General features: G+C 41.0%; 1 protein-coding gene across 6 annotated transcripts in view; it reads right to left on the bottom strand.

Moving 5' to 3' along the window:
- NCALD (neurocalcin delta) overlaps positions 1 to 23,727 on the bottom strand; it is a 377,772-nt gene that overhangs the window by 16,837 nt on the left and 337,208 nt on the right. For all 6 annotated transcript variants that reach the window (XM_090283488.1, XM_090283487.1, XM_090283491.1 and 3 more), the window contains one exon: positions 4,827 to 5,223. In XM_090283488.1, coding sequence (XP_090139614.1) covers positions 4,827 to 5,204 — 378 coding nt within the window. In that variant the 5' untranslated portion in view covers positions 5,205 to 5,223. The remainder of the gene's footprint in view (positions 1 to 4,826; positions 5,224 to 23,727) is intronic.

The following is a 23,727-nucleotide window of genomic DNA, read 5'->3' as shown; positions in this document are numbered from 1 at the left end:
AAAAGGGTCTTCATAAGTGTAAGAGAGCTACCCACAAGAATGGCAGCATGGGAAGGATTCAGTCAATACATTGTTGCTGGTTTTAAAGATGGATGAAAAGGGCCACAAGCCAAGGAATATTCCAGAATCTAGGAAAAGCCAAGAAACAGACTTTCTCCCAAAACCTCCAGAAGGAACACAACCTGTGCACACCTTGATTTTAGCTCACTGAAATTGATTTTCAGATCTCCTGAGAACTGTCAGATAATAACTTGGTGTTGTTTTAAGTGACTTAAGTTTATGATAACTTGTAATAGCAGCATGTGGAAACTACTACAGTGCATTTCAGCATTACAGAGTCCACGTTAGAGTCCTTCCTACCAAGGTTAGGAAGTACAAAGGATTTCAGCTTGTTGTCATAAACAATATTCTGCAGATACCAAAGCTAAACTACAGGAAGAAACATCAAGAAAAAAAAAACTACATTCCATCCCTTTTCAGGCCTAATTACAAACTTGTTTGGACCCCAATCTTCACCTTGACCAGTTATTAGTGTTTTTGGATGAACATTATGAATTTGCACTTCATAAATTGTTTGAATTATTGAGCCCTGGAGAGACAGAAGTTCAGCCAAGAATTTATATATTGACACTTGTAATCAAGTTGCAGGTTTTACTCCCCTTAACAAATAAAGCCTTAATTTGCATATGGCCCACAGCGAGCCTCCATCACATACATCACTTCTAACAGATGCAAAGCAGAACCATAAGGGACAGTCACTCCTCCAAAGTAATCGTAGCATCTGCAGATGTAGGTTCTCCTAAATGGTGCGAACCAGCTAGAACCAAATAAAAGAGAATCTCTGCAAAGGCACACACCTTCTTGGGACAGCAACGAAGCCTGGAGTGTGGGCTCCCAAAGGGTGGGGGTGGGAACAGAGTAGGAAGTTCTGAAATATCCTACAGCCAAATCATCTAGAATCACTGAAAACCGGGGATTAACGTAAGAATGAGACAATATAAGAATTGTCATTTTGCAAAGTGGCAGAATAGAACAGCATAGTTCTTAATAGGAAAATGGTTCTAAATTTAATTCAATTTCATTGGCGACTTGGAAGTCACCCCAGGATGCTGCAGTATCTTCTCTCTACTGTAATGAATATTAATCATCAGAAAACAATTTAGGAAATTTGAGCTTTCCATGTGCAGGCTTCTTAAAAACTTGGAGTACTTAAGTGTTAATTGAGGAATCCATATCCTTCCAGTTATGACCTGGAAACTTACTGTGGCCTGTGAGTGGACCGAGCTACTTTACAGAGAAGAACATGCCTTGTTAAGCTGAATGCTCCTTCAATTGTATGATCACTTTCCACATTCTGCATCGACGTGGAGGAAGTCAGCAAGGGGTCAGCAAGTGCTCACTAGCACCTCCTGCACAGTCTCTGCAATGTTCCCACTCTCCCTTGTGAGCTGGATTCCACAGCATGGGGAGAATCTGTTTCCCTCCTCATACCATTGATTCCCAGTGCCAGCTCCTTAGTAGGTGCTTCACCCCAGGTGCGGAATGAATGTGTGTCCACGTGGTCTGGAGGGCCCTTCCTGCCTACAGGTCGACATCTCCTTCAATATGTGGCAGGCAGTTAGACAGTCATGAGTAAAGCAAGGAGGATGGGTCAGGTACAGCAGTCACTGGGGCAGAAAGCCCTGGGGGTCTAGCAAAGGGGAAAACTGAGAAAACAAAGTCTTCACCCCCTGGGTAACCTTTCCTCCCCTAGCATACTGATGGTCACATGGTTTAGACCCCTTGACCTCTCATATCTTAGCTGGTCATTCGGTTCAGACCCTCCCCTGAACTTTCCTCCCCTGGCCTGTCGCTAGTCATGTGGTAGACCTCCTTGAAGGAGGAGCCAGGGGCCAAAGAGTGGCCTCACCTGACTCCCACATGGGCCCTTGCATGACCACTCCCTTAAGCATTAACCTCTAGAGATAACATCTATGCCTCAGCTGTGTTTCATTTCCAGGCCCAGAAAAGCAGCAAAACCAGACAAGTGGCCCCATCGCTGACTTCAGGACCAGCTGCACTGACTAATGACCCCTTGTTCTGGCACCAACCAATCAGTAGAGACCATGACCCAGAAAGGACACACCTGGAAGGCTGATGAATCTTCTACTGGGATCCTTCCCTGAGACTTCCAGATAAATACCCCCAGTTGGAGGATCCAGTGCTCTCTCTCTATGGATCACACCTGCGTCTTTCCCCACCCCCATTTCCTGAGAGCATTTTCCTTGCCTCTCTCTTTCTCCTAAGCTCCAAGGGCCCTTCTTTTGCCTCTGTAACTTGTTTCCTGGGCCCATTTCACCTACAGCTCACTTCTACCTCTGGGACTTTCTAAATAAACTTTCTCTTATAATTTGAGTCTTGGCTCTGAATTCTTTCTTACCCAGAACTCAAGTACTGGGGTTGCTGAACCAAGGTCCAGTCGCTGGTAACATTCTGGTGCCATTCTTGCCACCAACAAATACAAGCCACCAAACCACTGCCAGGAGAACTGTGCAAAATTGCTAAACGGGGGATGACACAGTGGCTGTGTCTTGTTCTTAGCAATTCTCTCCCTCTCACTGAAGTGAATCAGAGAACCCTGAGGGAGCTTTCTGGGTTAAAAAGGAGAGACAAGATAAAGCTATTAGAATGATTCACCTTTTAAATTTAAATTTTCATTTAATTAGCAAAGATTAAGAAAAATTGGAAAAGTGCACCTATATGGGGCACCCTTCCCTCACTTTGGGAGTCATTTGGAAAAACAATTTGGCAGAGTGTATTAAGAACTGTAGAAATAAATCTCATTCCCTTTGGCCCAGTAATTGCACTTCTGGGAGTTTATTCTAAGGGAATAATCCTAAATATAGAAAAAGTTTCATGCACAAGAATTAGTCGTTATTTTATTTTTAAAAGTTCTAATATTATGTGTAATAATGAAAACTGGAAACAACCTAAATATCAACATTAAGGGAAAATCAACTATATTAAAGCATATGACTATTATGTACCCTGAAAATAACTTGATTAAAAGTTTTTATAACATGAAAAATGTTTATGTTAAATGAAAATGGTAAGATACAAAATTTTGTATACATTATGAAACTGACATTTTTTAAATGCATGGAACTAGGACTAGGAAGGTATCTTAGAAAATAATTAGCAGTGATTCACTTTGTGGGCAGAGCGGGATTATGGAGAATTTTTCAATTTTTCTTTTATGTTTTTCTATACTGCCCATATTTTTACAATAGATATTATATTTCTCATGCATTTATCCTTGGAGGAGAAGAGAAATTCTTCATTTTTGTTTAAGATCCTTGTCTCTGAGGGTTTAATTTAACTTAACTTGACATTAGTGGCCCAAGCAGGAAGGAGGGGACCAGTGGCCAATCTTGAAGTGCTTCCTAATACAGGGACATCACGTGGATCCCTGCACTGCCTGTGTGGGTTCAGTCCCACTGGCCCAGGCACAGACCCCAGGCCTCAATAACACGTCAGTCTTGTGGGTCTCTTTCTGGCTCTGCCCTTAGTTCTGCGAGCAGGCGTCCACCCTCATTCTCACCAGCAGCTGAACCCTTTCTGTCTCCTCGTGTTGCATCCACCTCCCACCCTTCCGGAGCCTTTCTCCCACTTCTCCCACCTGCCCCCATTGTCCCAGGGGCTGCAGCTCTACCTCTGAACCCAGATGTCCTGGCATGAGTGCTGGCCTCTGCGATGAGCCCTCCAGAAAGCCCAATGCCCACTCTCTCGGACCAGCTGTCTGCTGCCAGATGCTTCCCTATTGTGCCCACTTGCCTGCCAAGATGGTGGGCGACTGCCAGCCCTCCCTGGTGCCACACGCCCACCTGGTCCTTCTGATTGCCTGCAGCTGAGGCTCTCCTGATCCTCTCCCTGTCTTGGTCTTCTTCGGTCTGTCTCTGGGTGCCACTCACTGCTGATTAAGTTATCATTGCCATGACCATAGCTTCTTATGTTCCGTTCCTGCCTTTCCTCATGGGTTACACAAGGAGAATTTGGCCAACACCACGGCCCCTTCTCCTGTCTTGTTCAGGAAATTTGGGTGAATGACTTGGGGAAAAAAAGTGGAATGCCTCCTACTGAAATGATGGAGGCCTCAATTCTATGTCGGCATCTCTGATGAGACAGAACCTAGACTAGCAATCCCTCCTTTTACTCAAGAGTCTAATAAAGTTGTAAATGAATGATGGTGGTGATGATGAGTTTTTCTAATGGCTGATACTGTGCTAAGCATTGATCTGGAGAATCACATCTAATCTTAAAATAAACCCACAACATGTGTGGGCACTGTTGGCAGTTCCATTTTACGGGTGAGGACCCTGAAGCTCACTTGGGTGAACAAGGGCAAAGTCACAGAGATAGTCACTGAAAAAGGCAAGAGTTGAGCCCAGGCCACAGTTTGATCATTAAATACCACTGCAGGAGATATAACATCAAAGACAGATCATTGCAATGGCTAAATGGAGAGGCCATAATGAGCATGACTATCTGAAGACTGCATGTCCATTTGTAGGGCGGAAGTTATCACAAAGCTCCAGGTGACATGGCAGGCAAGAATGAGGGTCCAGAATTGTCAGATCTCCTGAATTTCCAAGAGATACCAACCAGTCTGCATTTTTATATGCAATCTCCCTGTTTAGTAATGTGGGTTCGATATTCTCAAAGATACTGGGTAGGCCAAATCTGTCCCCGAGTGGACCGCCAGTTTGCAACTTAAGCTATCCTGTGCACCTTCCAGTTCTTACTTGTGACTCATGCTCTTCTCTTTAGGAAGGGCTGGGGCTACGCACCTGCACAATCTCTAGCATTTCTGCCTTGCTGATGTAGCCGTTTCCATCCAGGTCATACATGCTGAAAGCCCACTTCAGCTTCTGCTCCAGCTTGCCCCTCGACGTCACACTCAAGGCAATGATGAATTCTCTAAAGTCTATGGTCCCATCTCCATTGGCATCAAAGGTGCGGAAGACGTGCTCTGCAAATTTGGAAGCATCCCCGTAAGGGAAAAAGTTCCCATAAATTTTCTTGAACTCTTCCATTGACAAATGTCCACTGGGGCAGTCTCTCAAGAAGCCTTTGTACCATTCCTGGATCTCGTGCTCAGTAAAGTCTGTGCTTTCCAGCAAGTCCTGCATGACCTCCGGGCGCAACTTGCTGTTCTGTTTTCCCATTCTGGCAGCAAGAATTCAGCTGCAGATAGAAAAGAATATATATAATTTTTAGACTTGTCCTTCAGAGGCACACTTAATAATCTGTGATTGTTCCTTTGGGAAAAAGAAATAAACTCTATTTTAGTTCAACACTGTAGTCAGTCAAAATGATAGAAAGACAAGCAGGCAAATGATGCAGAGCAGAAATATCACTGAAAGAGAGAGAATGTTAGAGACAGAGAATGTGAGAAAGAGAGGGAACTGGCTACTTCGTTCTGCCTTGTCTGTTTGCAAGAGGTCATGCCTGGCTTTAAGAAGACGGCTTCTAACACTCAGTCCAAGGACGAGAAGTGGGAATTAAAGGAGAAGAAGTGAGAATATTTACAAGTGTTGCTTGGGTACCTGCTGGATATTATAAACAGACATGAATAAGGAAAATAGAAACCTATCTAATGCCATTAAAGCTACTGAGTGAGGTCAGTTACTTAAATTCACAAAGTCAAGTCACTGTCAGCATAGAATTTACAAAGAAAAGATGATGCTTCATCAAATTGCTTATGTCTTATGATTGTAGCTTATGGAATAGGCTAAACTTTCTGTTTTAAAAATACAGATTACTGCATATTTTCTTACCCTAACAGCAGCACACATCCATAGTAAGATAGCAAAATGACACAGTGATGCATAAAGAAAAAGGTCAGCATCATTTCACATCTTAATACTCAGAGATAACCACGGCTGGCATTTGGGTGTGTGTCCTTCCACATTTTTGAATGCATACACATCTAAATATGCTATTAACATATATTTTAATGCATTTACATTAAAAACAAGACTTATACACTTAGTTACATATTTTTAAACTTAATATGGTATGAAGAATAAAGACAATTTTCATTAGATGGGAAACTACCAGTAATGCTATCTTCCCATTCACATAGCCATTCCACATTTAATGAGGGCCATAGACCAGCCATGTTTCTGGCACTGTGGATGTAAAGAAAAGTAAGGCATGACTCCTCCTCTGTAAGACACACCCAGTTGTGTATGTACAGAGGTGGTGGTGGCACGGAGAGGACAATATAAGAGATTGGGAATGGATGTGGTGTAGTGAAAGCACACAGAAAAGACTCAAGACAAATGGGAGCAATCAGGGAAGCCTTCTGGGGGCAGGTATTATCTGAGCTTAGTTCTTATTTCCAAAGTTTTATGATTTAAGCATGGTCAAAGTAAATCCTTTTTCATAAAGAGGTTCTGTACTTATATTTTGCATTTTTCTTATATTGGGGAAAAAAACTGAAAGTAACACTTGGAAAATTATAGAATATATAAACACAACACATCTCCATTTTTATCATGATTTAGCATTTCCTTGGAGATTTTTTACTTGTTGCGCTTATTTGTTTATGTCTGTCTCCCTTCCACTATAAAGTTTGCCCCTTGAGACAGAGTCTCTCTTGGGTCCACAACAAATAACATTTGATGAGTTAATGAAGGAAGGATAACTAATTACAACATGAAAATAATGTCCTTGGAAAAGCCTATTATTTTTTTCTGATACAAAGATGATGCCCTTGCATTCACAATGCTATTTGGCACACTAAAACCATCTGGGAATCAAATACCAATCACATATTTCACAGAACTAGGACAAATAATCCAAAAATTTATATGGAACCCGAATAGCCTCAGCAATCTTGAGAAAGAAGATCAAAGACACAGGTATTATGCTACCTGATATCAAACTATATTACAAGGCCAGAGTAATCAAAAGAGCATGGTACTGGCATAAAAACAGACATATAGATCAATGGAATGGACTAGAAAGCCCAGAAATAAGCCCACACCAATATGATTAATATTTGACAAAGGAGGCAAGAACATACAATGGAGTAAAAACAGTCCATTCAATAAATTGTGCTAGGAAAATTGGACAAATATATGCAAAAAATGAAACTAAATTACCTTCTTACACCGTATTCAAGAATAAACTCAAAATAGATTAAAGACTCAAATGTAAAATTCAAAACCATAAAACTCCTGGAAGAAAACATAGGCAGTAAAACCTCAGACATTTCTTGTAGCAGTATTTTTTCTGATACATCTCCTTGGGCAAGGAAAACAAAGAAAAAATAAACAAATGGGACTACATCAAACTAAAAAGGTTTTACAGAGCAAAGGAAACCGTAAACAAAATAAAAAGACAACCTACCGACTAGAAGAATATATTCACCAATGATACATCTTACAAAGGGTCAATATCCAGAATCTGTAAAGAACCCACACTACTCAACACACACACACACACACACACACACACACAAAGCAATCCAACATAAAAAATGAACAGAGGACCTGAATAGACACTTCTTTAAAGATGACATAGAGATGGCCAATAGACATATATGAAAACATGCTTGACCTCACTAATCATCAGAGAAATGCACATTGAAACCACAAGGAGATATCACCTCACACCTGTCAAAATGGCTGATCAGTAAATCCACAAATGAGAGATGTTGGTGAGGATGTGGAGTAAAGGGAACTGTATTAGTGGAAATGCATATTAGTGTAGCCACTATGAAAGACAATATGGCGGTTCCTCAAAAATTAAAAATGGGACTGCTTTATGACCCAGCAATTCTACTTCTGGGTATATATCCAAAAAATATATATGCACCACTGTGTTCCTTACAGCGTTACTTACAATTACTAAGATATGGAAGCAACCTAAGTGCCCATCAATAGACAAGTAGATAAAAAAGTGGTGGTACATATGTACAATGAAATATTACTTAGCTATAAAAAGGAATGAAATCTTACCATTTGTGACAGCATGGGTATTACACTAAGTGAAACAAGTCAGTCAGAGAAAGACAAATAGCATACGATTTTACTTATACGTGGAATCTAAAGAACAAAATAACTGAACTAACAAAATTGAAACACACTCATAAACACAGAGAGCAGACAGGTGGTTGCCAGAGGGGCGGGGGAGTTGGGGAACTGGCTGAAAGAGTGAAGGAATTAAGAAGCACAAATTTGTATTACAAAATAGTCACAAGGATGAAAAGTACAGCATAAGGGAATATAGTCAAAAATATTGTGATAATTATGTACGGTGCCAGGTGGGTACTGGAAATATTGGGGGTGGGAGGCACTTTGTAAAGTATAGTATTGCCTGCATACCCATCTGTTGCTCTCACTAAAAATAAATTTCTAGAGGACAGCATTTGCATCGCACACTGCTCAAACTTCCTTTATAATATCCACAGTTCAGGAAATGGCAAGCAATCCTTATTGATTGCCAAGATGACTGATTTTGTTTTCAGAGTTCTGCACTGGAGACAGAGCTGCCCCCCTCCTCTTCCCAGGCCGGCTTCTCCTAGGGGCAGGGCGAAGAGAGCTCCCCTCCTGTTAGCAGGACCAACAGCTGCAGGAAGGAGCTCCTCCTATTCAGAGGTCCCTCTTTATGCAGAAAGAGGCAAACATCATGTTATACAAGAGCAAAATTCAACTACAATTTCAAATAGAGCACAGACAGAATTTATAAATGGAACCTTCCGATAACTTTCACTCCCCTCTTGTGTTCTTTTCTTTCTGCAGAAATAAAAGCCAAGTTAGAGAGGCTGGTTTTTATTAGAATTTTCAAACTGTCATTTAGTTGCTAAGTTGGCAATTTGCCTGAGGCGAGAATTCAGAAACATGAGGTAATACATAATACATGGGTTTACAGAGCTCTGAAACATTTGCTGGAATTTACAAGTAATTTTGAGTTTTCCTTTTGGGGGGTTCTTTCGAATACAGCTTTCTGGTGTGGTATTTAATCAAATCACCATTATTATACCTTTTATTACACTTTGGTTCTGTGCAAGTCACCTTGTGCCTGGCCTTGGGGAGAAATGCTTTTCCAATATTGAAATCCACTCTCTTAGAAAATGATTTATTTTCCTAAATATATAGAACACAGTTTGTTCGAAACCAAACTTAAGAGCCTTTCCCAATGTTTAAAAAGCGCTTCTCATTTATTAGCTGTTTTTGCAGTAGAAACAAATGGCCTCAACATTTCGACTAAGTCTCCCACTGAGACTGATCTGTGTACAGCTATTTTTCAGGAAACAGTAATTAAGCCACATTTATAAGTTCATTAGCACAGAAAGGCCAACTCGCAGGCAAGGCAGAAGAGCCTGCCATAAATTATTTGGGTTATGGGTGATCGCAATTTAGTCCAGAATTTGTTTCAGTAGATAACTACAAATACTTTACTACAGATGATAGCTGAGCTTATGAAAGCCATCTGGACTTGCTTAGATGGTTTGACAAAAATCTCAGGGGACATATGATAGACTTTCATTTCAAGGTGGGGGGAGGGGTGGAGGTATGCCTGACAATACCTTTTGCTTTTGAAAGACAGGAATTTCTGCCTATTGGGGTTGAAGAGTGGGGAAAGAACAATGCCAGGGAAATGCCACATTAATTAGCAGTGAAGAAATAAAAATAGTCTGGAGACAAAAGTTGCACCTGAGGTATAATCTTTATCATTACTCCATTCAATTATTAAAACATGTATTTTGTGCCAGTAGAACATAATGGGAAAAAATCTCAGGCTACTGAGCAAAATTGCTTGTGTCCAAAGCCTGGTTCTGTTGTTGCCTAGCTCTTGGGTAATTCATGTAACTTCTGGGTACACCTCAGTTTTCTCATCTTTAAAATGAATTCAGTAGTTTGAATTCATATCTCATTGATGTGATGTGAAAATTAAATGAGACAGTCACCTATGTAAAGCTGCAGCACTGAGTCCGGGCCAGACACCATAGAAAACAAAAACCACATCTTCCCCTGGACAGCCTTTCACATATTATTCTGTTGAACCTTTCCAACAATCCTGAGTGAGAAGCAGGAAGGTTTTCTCTATTTTATAAGCACAGAAATGAAAACTCAGAGAGGTTAAGCAGCTTGTCCCGAGTCACACAGCTTGTGAATGATAGAGCCAAACAGTAAGCTTAAGTTGTACTTGGCTGTCCACTGGTTTTACCTACTACATCCAACTAGCTCCATGGACAAAGGAAACCTAGAAATTAAGACAACAGTCCCATAACAAGTCAGAAAGAAGTGAGGAGCAAGGGGACAACTTCCCACTAGAATGTATTTATTCCGCACATGCATGCGAAAGTGTCTGCTAGGAGTGAGACACGGCTCTGGGCACTGGGGGTTCAGCAGGAGAACAACAGACAAAAAGAATCTCTGCTCTCATGGAGCTTACAGTTTAGGGCAGAAGACATACAATAGATAAGATAAATAAGTGAGATGGCAGATGGAGATGATGTGCCAAGAAGAAAAGGAACAAAGGAAGGGGGTGGGGCATACCAGAGTGGGTGGGTGGATGCTGAAATTTTAATTAAGACTCCAGGGAAGGCCCCATTAAGAAAGTAACATTTGAAAAAGACCAGAGGGAGTAAAGGTGGTAGCCACATAGATACCTGGGAAGAGACTATTCCAGGCCAGGGGAACAGCAAATGAGAAGGGTCTAGAAGAGGAACGTGCTTAGCACACTTAGTCACGGCTGGAGGGGAGGGCACGAGAACATGAAGGAGACCAGATCAGAATAGTGGTGAGAGCCTGGTGCTGTGGGGCCTGGAGGTGACCAGAAGGACTTCGGCTTTCACTCTGAGTGACATGAAGCCCCTGCATGATTTTAGCACAAAAGTGATACAGGAGTGATTTCTAGTCCACAATACCAGGATTACTCTGGCTGCAGTGTTGAGAGAAAGCTAAAGAGGGGCGAGGGAAGAAGTGGGGAGTCCTGTCAGGAGGTCACTGCCATGATCCAGGCAAGGGATGAAGTTTGCCAGAGCTGGCTGCTAGTGGCAGAGGAAGTGACAATTGCTTGGATTCTGGACATAGCTTTTAGGAGTCAACAGGACAGGATGATGATTCAGATGTAGGGTGTGAAAAAAGAGAGCGGTTGGGCATAACTGCAAGGCATTGGCCTAACCAGCTATCGGGATGAAGTTGAGATTTGCTGAAATGGGAAAGGAGAAGCAGGGCTTGCGGGCGTGGGAAGGCCAACTCAGCTCCCTAGAGTTACCTTTGAAAAACACAAAACAGGCGATGCCACTCTGCTTAAAGCTCTGCGAGGACTTCCTAGCACACTTTGAATAAAATCCGAACTCCCTCCTTCGGCCCAGCAGGCTTGGTTTGAGTGGGCCCCAGCCGCCTCTGACTTCTCTCTCAGTCTGTTACACCCAGCGACCCTCGCCTCCTGCATGGTCTGTATGGTCCATCTCCTACCTCTTAAAGGCCTTTGCTTCAGGGCTTTGAAGAATACTTTTAAATAGCAAATAACTTCATCCTTTAGTATATATATAATAACATATGTTACTTTTTGCTGAATCTGTACCGCCTTTCACTAAGTGCAATGCACATCTATTCTATTAACATCAGCATTCTATCATTTAGCAGTTCACTCTGATAAGGGTACTGTGGAATTTCCCAACTTTATTTTGGGTCACATCCAGTTGCCCAAAAAATAAATCTGGGGTTAATATTGACCAGAGATGAAAAAGCAAAATATACAAGCAGAGAAGACATCAAACCACCCACAAAGAACCATGACCAAGAATCTAAAATATGAAGTTAACTTTCTATTTAAAAAGAAGGAAAAAAGGCATAGTTCTGAAAAATGATGCCACAGGGAAGGAAATGGCAGTGAGTGAACAGTCTTTAGGAATGCATGTGTGCCCTTCTTTGTGGGTTTTTTTTTTTTTTTTTTCTTTTGGTCTCTGTGGAGAGAATGATCTGCAGCATTTCATTTCTGCAATTCCTCAGGTTCTAAAAACTTCAGGAGTTAACTCCTCAGAGCCCAGAGTTAGGTTTTCAGGGCAAAGTCTACAACTTCCCCTGGATGTCCTGGTTAGCTTCAGAGGAAAAGCCTCAATGCAAACTGCACTGAGGTCTCCTAAAACGGAATTTATGAAATGCTATCAGCTAAAGTCAAGTTCAGCTACAACAAAGAACACGGAACCCACAGTGGTTTCAGAAAGAGACCAAGACAATTAAAAATGTTTGCCTGTTGGGGACATGTAAACTTATCCTCTAAGTTTTAACCAATGGATCATCTAAATTATGAAAACATAACTAGAAAAATCTTCCTAAAATCTAGGGAAGGGAATGGTAAAAGTTATAAATGAATGGGAGCAAGCATTCATTTGCAATGACTTGGACATTAGGTATTTTGGCCATCTGAATTTTATAGGTGGCTAAAATCTAATAGCTTCATTTCTAGGTCAGTTGTCTTTGATTCTCACTGAAAAAGAAAGACTAAATAAAAGCCTGAAAAGCACATTGCTTCAGAAATTTCTCTTCAGTGAAAATTGCCACCCAGTGGGAGTCCAAAAAGAGACCATATATAGCCCTGGCTGCATGGCTTAGTTGGTTGGAGCATTGTTCCTTGCCCCAACGAGTTGCCAGTTCAATTCCAGGTAGGACACATACCTAGATTGCAGGTTCAATCCCCAGCTGGAGTATTGGGGTATGTATGGGAGACAACCAACTGATGTTCTTCTCTTTGTCACCTTTGCCTTCTCTAAAATCAATGGACACATGTCCTCAGGCAAGGGTTGGAAAAAAAAAAAAGAGAGAGAGAGAGAGAGACCATATATATAAACCGACATACAGTAGTCCCTCTCTATATCGCAGTTCACTTATCGCCACCTCACTGTATCGCGGGATTTTGCGGTACTGTATACGTATGTTGTTAAAGTTACGTAGGTTTAAGAGTGTAGAAGATGTTTAAGAACATAAGTAGTGTGGATAAGGTTAATAAGGGAGTGGGAAAGGTTAATAAGGGACTGGGAACGGTTTATAAGTGGGTGGGAAGGGTTTATAAAGCATTAAAATATATATAAATACTAAAATAAATGTAAGGTTCCTACTTTGTGGATTTTCACCTATCGTGGGCGGGGGGGGGGGGGGGGCGGGTCTAGAATGTAACACCCGCGATAAGTGAGGGAATACTGTAGTATATAAATAATGGGCAAATTAGGAAATAAAACATAGTGGTGCATAAAGGGAAAAATTAAAATATGAAAGATGGACAATTGAAGTTATATAACAATCCCAAACTTAGTTTTTTCTTGCCCAAAAGCCTCTGGTAAGATCAGCTATTGTAAGGACAAGACCTATCGCCTACAACCTCAAATAAACCACAAAATGGATTTGCTGGAATTGCTGAAGTTTGTCACAAAGCCATCGTTAGCAGGGAGGCCTTCTTCCCTGTGAGGATGAGCATGGGGGCCTGCGTTTCCAGATTTAGAGGGCATACCTGTGACTCTGAGTCACACCCCTGGCACTTGCTCCTCTGTAGAGAGGTGACAGAGTTCGAGATGAGAACTGAACTGCTACAGAATACATAGTGAGCAACTCTGAAGAAACAAGCTTGCTCTTCCTTCTGCCTCCTTCATGCCGAGTTAAAGCCCAGGAAATCCACCTGCTCTTCTCAGGGTGATCAGGGCTCACCTGAAATACCTGGGCCCTTGCCTACAGAGCCTGCATTTCAGGCTGCAGGGGCCTGATCCAAATTTTAGTTTCCATAAAAACAAAGTGCAACCACGGAACTGCCAACAAAGCATATATTTACATTAAGAATATGAGTAGAACCCTATCTTACAACAGCACTTTGCCCCTCTCCTCAAAATGGGAATATCATTTCTGGTTTTGCTGATAACCAAAGCATTACATCATTATTACTTTTTAAAAAAAGGAATAAAGGGATGTGGAAATTAAAACATGAACACCCTTGCTCTAATCCAGTAGCATTCTAGAGAAGATAACCACTACTAACATTTTTTCTTTTTTTGTGTGTGTGTGTATATCCTGAGACACTTAAATGCATATATATGGAATCTGTTCACTGTAACCATAAATGGGATCATACTATACTATTCCGTAATCTTCGTTTCACTTATAAGTATATTATGGCTATTCTTCCATGTTATACATATGGCTGTATCTCATCCTTTTAAATTGCAGAATTTTCATTGATTCAACAGACAGTATTTGTCACTGACCTAGCCCCAAGCTGGTAACATGAGCCTTACGGTGCTCTGGTATTTCATTGCATGGAATTTATTTAATTTCCCTTGATGGACACCTAAGTTGCCTCCACTTTTATTTTATTCCCTTGGCATTCACTTTAGTCCTGGTTCCCCAATTCTTTGGGGAGTATTTATTGCAAAGAGATTCTGGATATGGTTTTGAGACCTTCCCTTATAAATTTTCCAACAAGCCATTTTCCTCTAGAGCAGTGATTTTCAACCTTTTTCATCTCATGGCACACAGAAACTAATTACTGAAATTCTGTAGCACACCAAAAAAACATATTTTTTGCCAATTTGACCAAAATAGGTATAATTTTGATTCATTCATACCAGATGGCTATTGTTGTGTTGGCTGTTGTAATTTTTTTAATTTGACAGTCTAAGGGAAAAGAGATCAGTGCTCTGACTAAACAATCAGGTATTGCATGTTTGAAAAATTCTTGTGGTACACCTGTTGAAAATTGCTGCTCTAGAGCCTTTACATCCTAATCATGCATTTTGCAAGAGTTTGCACACCAGCTAAGATTAGAATTGAATTGGGATTGAAATTGGATTTGCAATTCCACTCTATCCCCTCTGGCCTTCCTGTGTTACAGGCATATATATGTGCAAGTCTGCCACTTGCTACTTCTAGCACCTAGGAGAGCACACTCTTTAAAGAGTGCACTATTGTCACCACGTAAATGCCCCCTCTCTCTTCTCAGCCTAAAGAGATACTTTACCCAAAGAGCACCCTAAACCCTCTACTACTTGATCCTCCATTCCTCACTTCATGCCCACTCCTTTCCCTGCCACTTCAAGTCTCCCCAGTGGCTGACTCCCTCACCACTTCCTCCTACAGTGGCAGCAACTGGAGGTGAATTTATATTGCATGTTTACAGGGTCCTTAAGTAAAGACACAGGGCCATACTAACTGGTCACCCTGTAGACATGCATACACTACAAAGCTGTCCCAAAGAAAGAAGTCAAGGGCTTCAGATGAAGTACACATGTCCCCTTGCTATCAGACCTGGCCATCAGACCACTACATCAGCGTTGTTTGTGGGCCTTGGGGACAGGTCAGTGCTGGCTCAGAGCAGGAAAGAGTTGGGAGCTCTGGGGTCCTCAATAGTCCCCCAGGGCTGCCACAGGTTGGCTGACTTCTGTGGAAATACAATTGCAGTAAATGTCTGCTTAGCTAAAGGTACTAAATATTCTTTTATTTAAAAGACAGGAATTATTATGTAGGGTTTTGATAAAACCTTAAAGCAGAACAGTGAGCTGTCATGGACTGAGAAGAGCAAACAGATCAGCTATGGGATCCAGGCCTCATCACTTAACCAGCAGCCAGAGGTACATGAGCAGCTCAAGTCCCCATTTTTAGACATTCTCTAGGGACCACAAATGCATTTAGTTAATCAATACAAGCCCCTCCACAGAGTCTAAGAATAGTTCATAATTATTTTATTTATTCAACAAACATGTGTTTAACATCTACTGTTTCCTGGCTTAGAATGGATATTTTTATAAAAATAGTGTCCTACATGGGATAGGGAAAGAAAGGAATCTAGGATTTGGGTTGGAGCTCAGAGCATTTTCATTAATATTTTATTTTCATAATTTCACTGTAGAGTTGGTAGAGGGATATTACATCTTGGTTTTACTCCAAGGATGAGAGGCTTCGAGAAACTGACTGTCATGACAAAGTCCTATCACTTGTGGTCCCAGGGGACCAGGATCAGAACCACCCTCCCCACTCCCATGCCCTCCATATCTTTGGCTCATTCTTTTGGTATTTGAATGGCTGCTTCTGTGGGAATATATTGATCAATCACGCCCTATCCTGGTCAGCATGGCTGAAATATTAATGTTTGTCCATCAGGCATGTGTACAAGTGAAAAGCCCATTAACTGGCTAACAAGGAGAGACTACAAAGGAACTTCTTTTAACCTCTTGCACCTTTTGTGTCCTCCAGGAAAGTGTGTGGAAAGAGAATTGGACTTGGTAGTCGAGGAACTAAATTGAAGTTCTGATTACAGTATCGCATTATGTGACGATGGGAACGTCATTTGACCTCTCTCTGTCTCATTCTTCTACAGTAAAATAGGCATAATAACACCTCTCTCACGGGGCTGGCTGAAAGATTAAATGAGGAAAAGGAATCCCAATGACTGGGGAAAGTTCAATGTTGTGTCTAGCATCTAGCACGTGCTCAATAACCTTCGACTATTAATCTGAATGAGATAAGGATTCAGTATAGTGGGGAGTTTACAAGATGAGCCCTCCAATTGGGGAGCACTCTCCCCCTTGCTTTAATGGAGAATTAGAAAGAACAAGAGCAAGAATGTGACACAGAGAAAGAAAGGAAGAAAAAGAGAGAGAGAGAGAGAGAGAGAGAGAGAGAGAGAGAGAGAGAGAGAGAGATGGAAGGAAGGAAGGAAGGAAGGAAGGAAGGAAGGAAGGAAGGAAGGAAGGAAGGAAGAAAAGAGAGAAAGAATGCCGAAGAAGCCACTGTGAGCTTCCAGCCTTACTGCACCCTTAGTCTCACTTGCCTGATGTGAAAGCATTTGGGTGCCTGCAGCCAGAGAGGATTCCTGCTGGACTCCTGGCTGAGTGCTGTCCCTGCACAAAAGTCATTATTTTAACCTGAAATTAAGCAAATCAGTTCCATTAGAGAAGCGGCTGGCAGAGAGCAGAATACTGTGTTTCTTTCTCTGGTCTTCTCTTCAAAGGCTGCGTTGGGGGTCAGGGCTACCTGGGGGCTGGACCGAATGAGAGGAGGCTCAAAGAAGCCTGTGGCCAACCAGCCACCCAGCTCTGAGTCCGGCAGGACAAGAACGGTATATTCAGAACAAACTGGATACCACCAACAAATATAGGATATCAATGATTGACTGAACCAATTCTTCATTACATGGGGGAAGAAATGACTCTTAGTTGTTTTATTGTTTTTTTTTTTTTTTCAAAACCAGCATTTCACACAAAGGACAGAAGTTAAAAACAAAAGGAATAAACTTTTTTGAAAAAGAAAAACAGAACTCTATTAATGGAGGGGGGAATAGCCATAGGAAAAATCCTTGTCTCTCAACTTTATTTCCAATTACTGCTACTCCCACCTGAGCTCAGAAATATGAACTGCTCTCCATGTTTAAGATTCTGTATCCAACCAGGTCATGTTATTTTTCAGAGATGTTCCGTGTCTCCTAATGATGGCAGATGAAAGGCTAAACCTCATGGCCTGGTAGCCAGGGCCCTTCAAGGTCATGCCCCAGCCTCATAGAAATCACTAGATTCCTCACTCCACCCCAAACTTGCATAGGCACTTTTATTGTCACTCAGTCCTCACAATGGCCCAGTGAATGAGGCTCATGAGAGAGAAACATAAAACCCTTTGTAAACATTGAAGTGGTTCCCAATAGTCAGCCTTATAACTATGGCTCTCTCCTTCTTTACCTGGTGAAATCTTGCCTGGTGTTTAGGTGGAGGTTATTACTTCCTCCGTTTAGCTGTTTTTCATTTTCCAGGTGACCAATAAGGATAGCTCTAAAGTTATGTTGCTACTTCTCTACAACTCTGAGAAAGATGCCAGCATGTGGTAGATGCTCAAGAAATGGTGGCTCCATTCTATTGAGACTATTTTCTACTGACCATAGAGGACGATACATTGCTTGTGCCATTTTAAAGAATTCCATAGAGCAGAGTGCAGCTAGAATATATATATGTATTAGTATTAGTTGGCAATTGCTGAGTAGGTAGTAACCGAAGTTAATGCCTTTGGACTTCTGCTTAGTGAGTTTTCCTTCTATTAAGAATATCTGGGGAACTGAGATTCTTTTTTGGTCTAGGGTCAAAATTTATAAGGCATGGTAGTAGTATTGTTTTTTCTTGTATTGTTTTCTTGAGGAAACTGAAAGTAGTCTCAGGGGATTTTTTTTTTTTTTTTTTTTTTTTTTTGATGCTGGTATAGTCACAATCAGCTGGCTAAGGAAAAGAAAAAGTCCCCCAGAATATGTCAACAAGCACAATTTGGAGCTGATTTGCTTACACAGGAGAGGTGATAAAGCACAGGGGTTAAGGTCATGGGTGCTGGAATCAGAAGGGCCTGGGATCCAATACTGGCTCTAAGACCCACTGGTTGGATGACTCCTAGGAACTTAGGGTTCCCCATGCATCAGTCTCCTCACCTCAGAATGGGGTTTTGTCAGGATCAGGTAAAATACTGCAACAGAGGCTGGCAGAGGGAGCACTCAACGGCATCTTCTTCCTCCTCATTATCCTACTGTCTCCTTGGCCATACATCCTATTTATTATCTTCAAGATTCTTCTCTCTACTTCAGCTTCCCAGGTCTCCTTTCTCAAACTCGCTGGGCATGTTCCCTTCTTAGGGCCTTGCCCCTGCTGTTCCCTCTGCCTCAAATGTCACTGTTCCCTCATATCCTCATGGCTCAAATCTCCCCTACCCCACACCACCTATCCTCATGGCTCCGGCCTCACCTCCTTCAGATCTACTCCAATGTCACCTTCTTAATGCCTCCCTTCCTCACTACCCAGTAAAAGTTTTAACTTCTTATCCTCCTTCTCTACTGTATGGATTGCCTTAACATTTATAACTTCTAATATACTATCAACTTTATTTTGTTTGTTGTTCATCTTCCCCCACTAAAATAGAGGCTTCTAGAGATCACAGATTTTGGCCTGTTTTGCTCATTGTTCTAGCCTCAGTGCCTAGAAAAAAAAGCCTTACGCATAATAGTTCCTCCATAAGAATCTGTTGACTGAATGAATGAATTATTCTATTTAGTTTGGTCTCAATTCTAATTTAAGCTACTTTTCCCTTTGCTCCTAATCTCATCATAAAAGTTTTAAACAAAACAGAGGACACTGAATTTGGAATCATGTGCAGCTCATCTTTAAACTCACTCATCCTTATCACTAATGTTTACAGAGCTCCAAGTGTCTGCAGGGCACCATACCAGCTACGCAATGCCACCATTTGAAAGAAAGTACAGCTTTCACATATGCTATTTCAGCAGATCCTTGACATATGGTGAGAAAAGAAGCAGCAAGATTAATTGCTTAAATTGAGGGCGAACATTTAAGGGTTTTCCCAAGGTTACACGGCTGACAAGTTTTAAAGGTGGAAGTAGAACACAGATCGTCATAATCCATCCACTCAGCGCAAAACCTTATAGTAGAAAACACAGCAAAAGCTCGGGGAGGATGCAGCCAAGTGTCGGAGCATGTGTGTAAGTTTGTGTGCTTAAGGAAAAGACTTCCTGTCTCGCTATTTACATTCTGGTCACTGTTTCCATTTGTTGGTAAGAGAAAGTAAAATGGAAGCTTAATCCTGAGAGGGAAGGTGGAAATACAGCCACAAAATGCAAAAGATCCAAACAAAGGATCCCCACCATCTCTGAAAAAGATGGGGTATAGCTCTGTGGACAGGTTTTGTGTCCAACTAATCAGGCCACCTCTTTTAATAAACTGCGTGTGCCTGGGTGGGCTGTGCACCCCTTAACATTTTCCGACTCCCCCAACTTCTAACAGGAGCGGTTCACTCCTGTTGAGCTACTTTATTTTCTCTAGTCCTTCCATTACAACAAACACTGTTAAAAATAAATAAATGCTGTAGAATCTGCATTTTAAAAGTTTCCCAAATACTCTAAAGTTGTTCAAAAATGTTTGTAGCATTTTCCTGCCATGTCACTACCTAGGTTAGGGTCAGCTGGGGCAATATCGGGTAGAACCTGTGCCCTGTTAATTCGACAGGGACAAGCAGAGGAGGCATCCTGTGTTCTACAATATGGCCCTGCACACTCGTGCAGGAACCCACTTCAGGGTACCCAGGCTGCTAAACCTTAAAATGCACCAGCTTCATTAGAAGAAATGGAAAGAAAATGAGATTCTGCCTTTTTCTGAATAATGGGTCTCTGGCCTTTTTGTTTAATCTTTCCATACCGAAGGGCTCATTAGGACACATAGCTTAGTAGCTATGGTGTCAGGAACGACAGCCTCAGTGTGGAGCTGCAGAAATGAACTAAAAAGAGTACATTCAGGCTATGCACTTGTCATGTGAAACCAGTAAACACCTTCAATTTATGAAATAGGCATACAGCATGTACTCAGAAGCACCAATATAAAGATGTTACAAATGGCTGAAACTGACAACCTAAATCTTTCTCACTGCTGACAGACCCAAAGCTTCAAATACGTTTACTCCTACATTAAAACTTGGACTTCATGAGTGGGGTTGGAACAGACATGATTCCAGGAAAAAATAATAAAAATCTAAAATATATCCAAATAATTTTACTGAAGGAGAAAGAAATTAAAGAGTGTTGTTTTATATGTAACTATTGTATTTGAATAACAGTGAAGATAAATTTGCCAGTAATTCTCTTTCCCTTCATTAATAAATTATGATGTGCAACAATGTGTAAAATAATACAGAACCTATTCCAATCCTCTGAGTCAATCATTTGTTTTCATAAGAGCAGCATTTTCCATTACTAGAAAATTATGCAAAAATAGAATTTGATTATATTCACACAGAAAGTGATAATACAAGAACACAGAAGCATAGTAAAAAGTACTAGAATTAACACATTTCAATACTCAAAACTGAGTTGAATCCATTTTTGAATGGAAGCCAAAAATAAATAATTTTAATCTGAATTTTTAAATCATTTCTTTCCTTTTACTATGCTTTACTTATATATTAAAAAATATTTTAACTCTTTAAATTTATCCCCAACAGATAAATAAATAGGACTGAAAAGTTCAAACGAACATTATACCTAGATTAAAATTGTGAGCTATGCACTATAATATGCAGGAGAAGCTTGGAGTCATCTTTCTTCAAGGAGAACCCAGTTCCTTTTGAATTATCCCACAAGGATTTCCTGAGAATGAGTTGTGTTCCCAGGACTGTGTAAGATACTCCAGTGGATTTCTAGAATCATATGGGATAGCATGTGAGGGGAGGCTGATGAGCTGGTAAAGCAGAGAGACTATTGTTTCATATCAAAGACATGGTCTCTATACACAAGGAGCACAATCTCGATAAAGCAATAACATCACAAAGGAGCTCTTTTCATTATGAGATTTAGTTACAGAGTTGTTAGAATGATTGGGTTTTGCCTATAGCCCAACCTATTTAAAAGGAGACTTGACTTGGGGTAGTGAACACACAATACAATATACAGATGAGCTTTTCCCTATCAAGGTTTAAATTTCTTAGGGTTGGAGTTTCAGGCTGGGTAGGAATTCTGTTTCACTACTGGTTTATCTATGACCTATCTTCACTGTCATGGTTAAGCTAGTCAGGAAATAACCTGGGAGAATTTCTACTAACCATGTGTCCCCACTGTGGCAGCAGGATACAACAGCGCTTCCTGGCCTTGAATACCTCTTAGAACATGCAGAAGACAACACTATCTATGTAGCACCCCGGGGTAGGTGAACGAGGGTGCTGGAGGCTCTAGGAGGCCCAAGTGGTCCTATCACCCAGAAGGCCAAGGAGTTGATAGATACCTCTCCATTCACACAATTCCAAAAAGGCCATATACCTCTGCTGAGAAATTTTGACTTAAATAACCAAAATAAAATTTAGTCATTGTAGAAATGAGAAAAATCTCATCACTCTTTTATGAATGCTCTACCACTGATTCAGAATAAGTCAATTGCTTTGCTTTCAATTATATCCACCTGACTATATTTTATACCATGAGAGCTGGTCATGGTATAAAATCCCAGCTTGTGATAGACACTCATCATGCTCCAGCAAACAGTAGTTTCAACTATGAAGAAGTAAGCTTTAAGACCTGATCACTAAAATTCAGAATAAGAAAATCAGTCAACAGAATATTTTCTTTTCATTTTACAGCCTCCTTGATACTGTCAAATTTTCTTTCCACTGAAACCAGGGGACACCCACAGCAGTCTCTCTAACACTGTGGCTGGCTAGAGTTCATGAGAATCTTTTCTCGATAGGACTCAGTTAAAACAATCCTTTTGGAGGGAAGATTTCATTTTAAAGTGATATTACAATGTAGTTAGTGAGTAGGTGCTGTTTCCATAAGTCTGTTCTTTCCTTGCTCTTTGGTATTATCACAATCACCTGCTATGTGATAAGTCTCTAACTCATGGAGGGTCTCTCTGTCTCCAAGCCCAGTGATCACTCCCACTTCGTTACTGGTCACATGCCAGCAAAGTGCTCAATGTTTTCCATAATTCCTGTAACAACACTATAAGGGAAATATAACTCACCCATTTCACGGAGGAGGGCACCAAGGTTTAGGGAGGTTAAACAATCTCTCCAAGATCACACACATAGTATATGGAGGAGCCAGATTAGAATCCAGCTGCGCCAGACTAAATACCTGTCATCAGAATGTAGCTCAGTATCATATTTAAAGAAAGGCAGCTGGAAATGAAGACCCCACTTGTATCATACTTAACAGCATTACAGAGCACTTTCACATTCATTACCTTATTTAATTTTCCACAATAGCTCTGCAAACTAGTTATCCTCACTTTATAGTGAGGAAATTAAGGTTCAGAGAGGGAAAGCCATGGAGCAATGACTTCAGAGAAACTTCAGGTCTCCAGTGGAAAGACCTGAATTCAGAAGCACACACATGCAATGAGGTTACCTGATAATAAGTAGTGAACGTGGACTTTGAGGTCAAAGATTTGAATTTGAATTCCCAACCTGTCACTTGCTAGTTAAAGGACCCAGAGCAAGTCATGTAACCAGCTGTGACTCAGTTTTGCATGTGTAAAATGGGCATGACAATCATACCTTACAAGGTATGGATCCAATTAGGTACTGCCTGGGAAGGGATTGTGTAAATCATCCAGTGCAATGCAAATACAGGCTTCTGCTACCTGAAAGTAGAGTGTTCCTATGAAAACTTTCATAAGTTGAAATGATGTAAAGCAAAGAGGCAATTACTATTAATTTACACAGAAACATTTTAAAGCATGCCTAGACCCCCAAAACCACCTATAAAATTGTGTCAAGTCACACATCAAACATAAAATAACACTAACATAGTCAAATGAGTGCCACTTTCTCTGCTCAGGGTGCTCACTGCCTGTATAATGTGGCTCACTGCAAAGCAAATGCTAAATACTGTTTTCATTTTTTGCCTTTTTTTGGTTAAGTGAAAATAATCTTTGGATTTCTTTTTTTAAAGGATTTTATTTACTTATTTTTAGAGAGAGGGGAAAGGAGAGAGAAAGAGAGGAAGAGAAACATCAATGTGTGGTTGCTTCTTGCGCACCCCCAACTGGGGACCTGACCTGCAGCCTAGGCATGTGCCCCGACTGGGAATCGAACCGGCGACCCTTTGGTTCACAGCCCAGCATTCAACCCACTGAGCTACACTAGCCAAGGCTGGATTTCTTTTGATTAGAAAAAACAGGTGCTAATGTAGGTACATATGTCAGAAAAGCCATGGCAT

Source organism: Furipterus horrens, unplaced genomic scaffold, assembly GCF_987537825.1.
Source record: "Furipterus horrens unplaced genomic scaffold, mFurHor1.1.pri manual_scaffold_7, whole genome shotgun sequence".
Classification (NCBI taxonomy): domain Eukaryota; kingdom Metazoa; phylum Chordata; class Mammalia; order Chiroptera; family Furipteridae; genus Furipterus; species Furipterus horrens.
The sequence above is the reverse complement of the archived record's forward strand: the minus strand, read 5'-3'. Positions and strand labels throughout refer to the sequence as shown.